General features: G+C 19.0%; 2 protein-coding genes across 2 annotated transcripts; both read left to right on the top strand.

Moving 5' to 3' along the window:
* Positions 1 to 4,726: 4,726 nt before the first annotated feature.
* MKS88_000141 (uncharacterized protein) lies at positions 4,727 to 5,354 on the top strand (the record flags this gene model as incomplete). Its single annotated transcript, XM_067214438.1, has 2 exons — positions 4,727 to 4,932; positions 5,093 to 5,354. 2 exons carry the CDS (start codon positions 4,727 to 4,729, stop codon positions 5,352 to 5,354), a joined length of 468 nt encoding a protein of 155 aa, XP_067075874.1.
* A 2,714-nt stretch (positions 5,355 to 8,068) lies between these two features.
* Positions 8,069 to 8,941, top strand: MKS88_000140 (uncharacterized protein; the record flags this gene model as incomplete). Its single annotated transcript, XM_067214427.1, has 2 exons — positions 8,069 to 8,155; positions 8,267 to 8,941. 2 exons carry the CDS (start codon positions 8,069 to 8,071, stop codon positions 8,939 to 8,941), a joined length of 762 nt encoding a protein of 253 aa, XP_067075873.1.
* Positions 8,942 to 10,474: the final 1,533 nt, after the last annotated feature.

Below are 10,474 nucleotides of genomic sequence, written 5' to 3'. Positions count from 1 at the left end.
ACAGTAATTTCCACTGTTAAATATTCTTTATTAGGAATTAAAAATTTATATGGAAATAAGAACTAATGAAAGTAGTACTTGAGATAGAAAAAATTTTTGAAGAAGTATATATTAAAGGATTTATTAAGGAATGTGAGAGTGAATTATATATATAGTATATATGAAGAATATATGTTAATGACAGTTATAGAGATTTTAGATAATAAAGAAAATTTCAATGAATTATATATGAGTAAAAAGGTAATTCTCATAGAGAAAGTGTTTTTACTGATATATATAAAGGTATTAAAAGAATGTATGAAAGAACAACACATAAGAAACAAAGAAAAATACTTAAATTAATCAAATAAAAAATTGAGCAGATTAAATTATTCCTATGAAAATTTAAAACATTTGGATGATGTAGAGGAAATTGTAGAACAATGGTATTAAATATATTAAAATTAAGAAAGTCTATAATATAAAGTTAAGCAATCTTTTCTAGCAAGATCACTATTTCAAAAAACATTGGTCATTAAGAAGAATTAATGTAGAAATTTTATATAAAATTATTTAAAATAAAAAAGAAATACCAATGTAAATTCCATGAGGGAAATAAAGAAATATATATCATAGACAAATACAGATGAAAATAATCAAAAAAAACGTACAGAAGAAAATAGTACAAAAAAAAAGATACATATTTTAATTAATAAAGGCAAAAAAAAAAAATTTCATAGTTTAGTTAAAGGACTGTTCATTTAGAAATAATTCTATAAATTGAAATTAAATGAAAGTCATTTTTTTCTAAAAGCATAAGAATTAATTAAAAAATCACTCTACATTTACCTTTAATATATATAATTTTTCATAGAGTACGCGTTAATTTAAGTAGAAGAATTTTTAAATATATTATAGATATTAACAGAAAGGATATGATATAATTAGTAAAACATGGAACATTTCACGAAATATATATTTTTTTAATTTGTTAATACTTTTTTTTCATTGCTATAAAAGCAACATTTTTTTATAAATAATAACTAGGATCTTCAAAATACAATATTTATAAAACTAGAATAATTAGTAAAAAAACATAAAATTAGTAAGAATTATAATAATGAGTAGAGCAGCAAAACATATTTGTTTTCCATATTTTCTATAGTGTAAATATATGTAAATTTTCCAAATATTAAAAACATAAAAAAAGCTTTCTATTCACACTAATTTATAAATAAAATATAGTTGTGAATATACATAAATGAAATGAAATGTACTATTTTACTTCAACATAATTTATTATAAATAATATTATTTAAAAATTTTTATAGCACCTTTTTTCTATATTTTTTTTTTTTTTTGATTTTAACAAATAAAATTAAAAAATATAAAAAAAGTAGTATGTTATTCTTGAAAGTTTATATATTAATGTTAATACTTTTTTTTAATAATATTACAGTATTATATATGTATAACTTGGAAAATAAGTTTAAGTTTATCTTTATTATCAGAATTTCTACGTTTGCACTCTCAGTTTAGATACATAATTCTTACAATGCCATGTTAAAATAATATTTTTTGATGATATCTGTATTATTAATATTTTTATTCTTAATTTTTATTAGCTTTTCTAGAATGAGAATATTTATCCATTTAAATAAGAAGTATTTTAATTTTTTTTGTTATTTTAGAGCAGATTTAACAAATTATTGAATAAGAATTATAGTCTTACAAGAAATTTAGATATAATCATATATCGTTCATTAGGAAACTGTAAAAAGGATATGTATTCAAACGTCGAATGAATAATAAAAAGGATACCATGTATTATAAAAAAAAAAAAAAAGAAAAATTTTTAACATTTAATAACGAAAAAAGGGACGAAAAGAAAATCCAACAATTACGTAGAAGTACATCAATTAAGGAGTAATTAATTAAGCAACTTATGAAAAATAAATGTATTATGTTACGTATGACATATACTCATTATGAAAAAAAATAATGAATGGATTTAATATTAGCACTTTTTTTAAGACAATGATGTTAATTAAAAATAAGGTATACCAAAAATTATAATCTAGAAAGTATGGATTATGAATCCGTTTACTTTTATTATTGTTCTTGTTGGTATTATTTATACCTATATAAGATTTGTCATTTAGTTGTTTTGAATACAAGAATGGTTTATTAGAAACGTTATGTATGTTATATGTAAATATGGAATAAGAAAATCTTGAATAAATTTATACTCCCTCTATAGGAGGGTATGTGGCTTCATTGTTCCCTATAAGTTTAGAGAATTTCTGTAGAATATATAAAGTATCTAGTATTTTAATGTATGGTATATCTTTCTTCATAATATATGTTTTACTTATATTATCAATTCTTTATTATTATAAAAAGGTTATAAACAATATAAAAATAAATTTCTTGGAAGTGTCCAATGAATAATAAGGAATGTGTTTATTTTTGTAAAGATGCCTTTAATGTCCTGTACTAATTGTAATATATTTAATGAAATTATTAATAAATATGAGAATACCTGCTTACATTTAATAAATTTCCATATATATTCTTAGTCATATTCTAGCATAAATGCAAAAAAAGTTGTTTTCATTTTTTGCGGGAAATGAATGTAGGTTTTTTAATTTATAATTTAATGTATTCCTTCATACGAGTTAAATATTATGGATCAGTGTATATATTTTTGTAATAATGAAGATTTTAATGAAATATATATATATGTACATTGAATCTAATATATAACAACATAATAAATATTTCCATACAGTATTGTTTTGTTAATTTACATTTTAACTGTTAAAAATGATGTTTTAATATTTTTATCATATTTTGGTATAATATTACTTCTACAGGTTATTAAGAAAAAGAATTATTATTTTTAATTCAACAACGAATGTAACTCATTTTATAAATAATGAGAGATTATAAATATATTTAATGAATTGTTATATTATTATTTTTTTTTTGTTTGTTTGACCCATAACGTAGTATTCAAATTTAATTCACTCTTCTTCGCAATTAATTGCATAGTTTTGTTAATAGTAAAATAAAATTTCTTTAAAAGAATATAAAAATAAAATAAGATTTTATTTAGTATTTTAAAAGTTATTTTTTTTGTATATAATAATTTTTTAATTATAATTCTATGTTTTACATCATATATGAAGTAGAAATAATTCAAAATATAATTTTTACTGGTATAGATATTATTGTAAAAAAGATTTTTCACATATTTGTATTCACTGTTTAGTCTGCATCTGTAAAACAATTTTTCCGACAAAATGTATTTGTAAAAGTGTAATCAAAAACTAATATATTAGTCCTAAAATCGTCAATAGAAACATTACAAAATAATATATATTGCAATATCATAGTTACACTTCCTTATTTCTAATTTACATAAAATAACCTGTATATTAATATTATAGGTAAATTTGTATTATTTGGAATATTCTAAAAATATGGCAATTCTATGAAACATGCACTTGCTAATTTTATTGTATCCTTTTCATTTATTTTTTTTATATATTAATATTTCTTCAAATATATTTATCTAGGTAAAAAAACTTTATGGAGATTAACTTAAAAAATTTGAATTTAGAAATAAAGGCACGAATTAAATTTAACTAAAAATTAAAATTTTTCAAAATATGATAAAGTAATGGTAATGTTCTTATTTACTTATAAATTATATATTTTATTATAGAATGAACAGTTTCTTATAAATTAAACTATTTATATATATTTAGAACTATAACATAATTTATCTATTTACAGATAATTTTGGAATGTGTTATATTTTATAAAACAAAAAATATTGTACAAATTATTGATTATTCCATATATTATTAGAATTATATTATAGTTATAATACTTAGTAGTTTTTAGCATTAAGTTTTTTCAAAATGTATTGTCTTAGAAATTAGAGTTAATAACATGAAAACATATGTAATTATAACTTATTCTTTTAATATGTAAAATATCAAAATATATTTGTATTTTATCGTTTTATGCTGTAAATTAATTGAACATTTAGAAATAGTAATACTTCATAAATTCATTTTTACCTTGAAAAGTTTTTATAAAAAAACAATTTAATTAATCTACTATCATAAAAAAATAACTTGTGTATTTTGAATATTTATATATGAATTAAAATGGTGATACTTCTGTGAAAGTTATTTTATTATATATAAGGTAAATATTAAAAATTTATAATATATATTTAACGATATTCTGTTTTAGTCGACATTATGAAATGTACGTTAGGTATGTGTATATATTTAATTTTCTGTATTGAAATATTAAACAGAAACTAAATGTATATTAGCAGTATGCTTTATCATTGAATGTATAATACCTTATTACCAATATTACTATTTCTGAATATATCAAAATTTTAAAAATCCATATGCTGGAACAAAAATCTATGTTGTTCTTCTTTATAAAAATTTCTACGTTTAAATTTTTATATTGGGTATATAACTTTTACAATGACGTATTATGATAATATTATTTAAGGTTATTTAAATTACTAAAGTTTTTTGGTGTTTTTGTTTAATAATAATTTTTTTTTTTTCTTTATCTTATATATACTATTAAATAATAAACATATACATATCTTTATTAGAGCATGTTTGACATATCATTGGATAAGTACTGCAGGATTCGGAAAAAAGTACAAAAAACAAATTATTGATTACTAGGAAAATACAAACATACTATGGATTCAAATGTTATAAGTACAAGAGAATATGTACTAAATACTGGTTTAACCAACAAAAAAGAAATATATAATAATGAGGAAGGGGAGAAAAAAATGTTGAAGCAATCAAATGAAATTTCACCAAGGAACACAAAAAACCACAAAAAAGATATGAAAGATAAATCTTGTATATTTGAAACAAAAAAATATTCAGGGAACTTATTGTGAGAATTTTTTTTAAAGCTACAGGATGATTAATGATAAGTTGTACAAAAAAATAATGCTAAAAAAATACAGATTGCGCTTTCCTCTACGTATAATATAGTTCCTGTTGTTATAAGTATCGCTCATATAAGATTTTTCTTGTAACTCTGGCCTTACAAGAGGATTGTATAAGTTATTAAGTTTTTCATTAAGTTGGGTAGATCTTACGAGTTATCACAGTTATTTAAAGAACAATGTAAGTTCATTTTTCAAGTATACAGTAGGTTCAGGTAATGATGCTAACGTCTATTATATAGCAACTTTTTTTGATTTTCTAATATATGGCGTACTTTTATCTATACTGGGTATCAGTATAATATCAGGAATTATCTATTACCGTAAAAAAGTTAAAAAATATGAAGTTAAATTTAGGAAAATGTAAAATTTGTTATAAGAAATATTTTTCAAACTTCAAAGTCTTTAAATGAAAGAAATAATTGTAATATCTTTACTTATGTACTTATAAAGGATATATATAATTTCTTATTTATTTGTTAATGAGCATACAAATACATTAATTGGGGATAACCTACAGTAAAAATATATATCTTTCTATATATTTTGACATTATGAATGTTTTAATATTTTTTAATTTGTATTATAATGAATGGTTTCTTCTTAATTGTATATGGTGGTTATACTTATACATTTTTGTATTTAAGTAGAACTAGATATAAACTATATATATATATGTATTAAATGAATATACAATAACACTATTCATATAATTTTATAGAAGTATGCTTATTTATATTTGAACCTATAAATGTTAGTTTTCATTATATGTATTTTTTTACAGTTTAACATTATTTTTTTTTTTGGGTTATTAAGAAAAAGTATTATTAGTTTTAGCAAAATAATAAATATGTATTTCTCTGTATTTAATGTAAGAGACAGAATATAAAATATTGTACTTATATATATATATATATATATTTTAAAAGAAAACCTTAATGTTTATTCTATAATATATGTTATATAAGAAATACGTTATCAAGTGCATTTAATGTAAAAATTCTTTTAATATACTTTTAATTTATTTTGCATGATATAATTTAAAGTTATAAATATACAAAAAATATTACCATAAATAAAAATGTATATATACAGTTGTTTAATAACTTATAAATTCTATGGATTTTGAATTACGTTAATTCTTGAAATCATATATAATTTAATTATTATACATAATTTGTTGTTAGTTCCATTTTTCGCAAATATATTAAATATATACACTATGGAAATATTATAAATAAATAAACTATTCATATTTTTATATTATTAAATTATTAATATAATGGATTAAATATAATTATATATTAATATATTTTATGTGCGAATTATTTATTTTCCCTTATAATGTTAGTAAAATTTTAATCATATATATATATATGTAGAAAGTTATATTATGTTTAGGAGTAATGAAAATATATATATATATATATATTTTTCACAGCCACTTTATGACGCATTGGTATTTCTTTATATAATTATGCTATTTTTTATGGTCATTTATAAATGTATTAGTTAGCGTGTTAATATTGTGTTAAGAATGTATAGATATATAATAGTTTATAGTAACATTGCCTAATACTTTCACATTTATTACGTTTATTAAGTAAAAAAAAGTTGGGGAAACTAATTTGTTTTTTTATATTTATTAATAAATTAATAAAAATGTTTATACCTGTTAGGTAAATTTTAGGTTTATCCGTATAAAAAATTATTCTAATTTTTTTTTCAAGGCTTAATTATATAAGAATCTTGTATAATGTTTCGTATGTGAAAGTTTTGCTTGTAATTTTCAGAAAACAATTACATTTATTAAACTTGACTTTTTATGTATTTGAATGAAAATTAAAACGTAGTATTTATAATTGTTTAAGATGTCATAAATGAGTAAACGTCTCAATGTATTGCTTATTTAAAGAAATAGTTCATGCATGCTTTTGTTTTTCTTAAAATATATGTATGACCTAGAAAAAAAGACACTAAAATGTAAAAGCATATTACATTTTTAAATTGGAAATACTGTTATTAATCATTTTAATAATAATTATATATATATATTTATTCAATATTAAATTGCATCATAATTTTTTAAAATATTTTATTCAAAATAAAATATATAAATATGTATAGACATATAGAATAATTAGATTTTTACAATATGTTATTTTAGTTTTTTATATTAACACTTCTGAATATGCATAATTAATTCAAAAAAATATGAAAGAAATTAAATAAATGTATGCAAAGCTTTTTGCTTAAAAATAATGGTGTTATTCAAGCATATTTAAAAATTAAATTTTTTAAAAATTATTCTACATAAGAAAAACAAAATAATATATTATAATATTTCATTTAACATTAAAAATATAAATTTTTCCATAAATTTCGCAATAGCATATTAATTTATTTTTTTTATTTTTTAATATATTATGGACTATAGTATATTGTGCTTGCTTAGTGATTAATGCATCTTCTATGACAGAAATAACACAAAATGTTATATCTTTAATATATGTATACTATAAGTATACTGTTAAAATAATTAGCACTTTTTAAGAATAAGAATGAGTTCTTATAAAATAAGTTTGTATATTTAGAATTATTAGTAGTATAACATTCCTATTATTTGATCTTAATGTATTAATATATAGTACATTGTATTTCCTGCACTCTCTACGTCCTATATTACATGTAATATTAATATTTCAAAATATTCTCAATTCATGTATATTTTTTTTTCTATTTTATTTAGAAAATAATTATTAAAAAAATTACTTAATTAGTTCTCTACATTAAATAATTGAATTATATATTTTGAATATTTATGAGAAATATTAAATTATTTTATTTTTGTGAAAATCATTTTTTTAAAAACATAATTAATACAAAAATTATATAAATCACATTCGAAGTTATTTTACTGTATATAAGGCGTAAAATATATTTAATTGTATATATATTTCTATTTATTTACAAAGCAACAAAAAAAAAAAAAAATTAATTAAATATAGGATCCCTTATTCGAAGAATATTATTTAATATTTTTCCTTATTTAAATATATTAAAATATTAAAATTTTAAATGATGGAACAAAAAATAAACTTACTTGTTATCATAAAAATTGCTGAGTATGTCTTTTTAACTTTGATATGTCATTTTAACAAATTTGAGGTATATCCTTATATAAGAATTTTTGCATTATTTGTACTTATTTTTAATGATTTTCTTACTATTATGTAGTTTATTTTATTAAAAAACAAATTATTTCCATCGTTTTTTTAGTGTATTGCTAAGAAATCCTCACATGAGAACTGGCACATTGGTGAAAAATTTTATACAAAGAACTATCGATTATTAGCAAAATATGAACAGCTTAAGGATTTAAATAATGCATGGTTAAAAGAAAAGTATCAAAATAGTGTTGCAAATGGACAAAAACATATATCTAATAGTGATAAAGTGGCAAAAGGAAGAAATCAAAAATCAAATAGAAGTTCATTAAATAAAGCGCAATATTATACAGAAGTTATAGATTATAATAATGCAATGTTTGATGGAAAACATTTTCATTTTGAGAAGAAATGGATGAAAAAGAAAGATTATGATGATTTAGTTGAAAAAAATAGAAGAATTAGTAATATAACAGGGAAAAAAATAAAATTTAGAAGTTACGGATTTGGACTTGCCCTGTTTTTACTTTTTTTTTTGTTGGGAATAGGATTCCCTATATTAAAAGTACTAGGAACGTCGAAAATTCTTGGAACTACAGATCCTTTTGAACAATTTTTGACTTATATAAAAGATTATCTAGGTAAAATATATTTACCAGAGAAATATTTTTATCCATTATCCTTTGCTATAGTTATTATTTTATTAGCAGTAACAATTATAATATCGATTTCTAAGATATTAATAAATAATGAAAAATATAAAAAAATTAAGTTGATGACCGATTAAATGAATTATAAGGAAAATGATTTTTTCTGTAAAAAAGTTATTAATATAATTCAATATCTATAATCTGTATAGAGATATACCCTTATTAAATATATCTATAATTACTTTAGTATTATAAAAAAATGTATATATAGCTGATCTTTTTGATATATAACAGTAAAAAGTTATATTCTTCGTTTATATGTGATACTGAATATTTCTACGATTTCCAATTGTATTTTAAAGTATTATATATGTGTTAATAAAATCATTTGAAATAATATATACATTTGTTCATTTACACATATTTCTACGAGAATATATGTTTGTGGTTCAAAGTGATTCCATAATAGCACAATTCATATTATTTTATGGAACTCGGGTAACTAATATTCGAACTAAATATTGGTGCTATATAACTTATGTCTAGTTATATGCTAAAATGATTGATAGTTGGGGTAGATAAATATTGTATTATTAGATTTAAATTAACAATTAAATTGTCTTATTTTTATTTAGTTAAATGAGGAAAGGCAATTACATTATATTGAAATATATACATTTTACTTAGAAAAGATTGTAATATATATTATGTAAATATTTTTTTTTTGAAAATATACTATAAAATATGTTCAAAACTTAATACATTTTTAAAAAAATTTGTTTTTTTTTTTAATACTGTGAATTTAGAATTATGAATATATAATAAAATATTATTCTTTTTATTAGAGTTCTTAATTTACGATTTATGGTTATTATTATAATTCTATTCCCTCTTCTATTTTACTTTAATTTGCTGTATTTGGTATATTAATAAATATACAGTTAATTCTTTTTTAACAATTATAAAATATACTTTAAAATACTAAAAAATTAAAGTATATATATTTATATAAATAAATAAAAAAAATTAATATAAACAGAAGTTCGCATTTATAAATTCTCTTTAAAATGTAAAAAGAATGTTAATAAAAATATATTATTAACATAACATAATAGGAATGAAATTAGAAGTTTAATTAACAAGAAATAAAAAAAAATGTACTATATATTTTAAAGTTACTATGAAATAATTTTATTCTTTTTCATTTTTCTTGTGTTTAGAAAAATATTGAAACTGAACTATTGAGTACTCTTTAATTAATACAATTTTTCGTCTTTAACTTTTATTTTTTTATTTATTAAAAATAGTACTAAATAATAATACTGTAAATTAAAAAGTATAGAAAAAACGACAATTTTTTTTTATTTACTTGTTTTTATCTCCTTGTAAAATATTAAAAGTACGTTAACATAAAATATTTTATATTCGGTATATTTTTATTATTATCATATTTAAAATATTTTAATAATTTCAATGATTTATTAAATGTATATTAATGAAATTTATGTAAACAATAAATAAAATGCTTCTGTACAATTAATACATATATATATGGGAATGTGCTGCATTTTTGGTACAATGTGCATGTTACGGAGAAATATAAATACTTTATTAAGAAATGGAATTTTTGCATGTTTGCTTAATTTTGTAAAAGCATAAATAATTAAAAA

Source organism: Plasmodium brasilianum (genome assembly GCF_023973825.1).
Source record: "Plasmodium brasilianum strain Bolivian I chromosome Unknown PB_00_03, whole genome shotgun sequence".
In the NCBI taxonomy this organism is placed as follows: domain Eukaryota; phylum Apicomplexa; class Aconoidasida; order Haemosporida; family Plasmodiidae; genus Plasmodium; species Plasmodium brasilianum.
The sequence above is the reverse complement of the archived record's forward strand: the minus strand, read 5'-3'. Positions and strand labels throughout refer to the sequence as shown.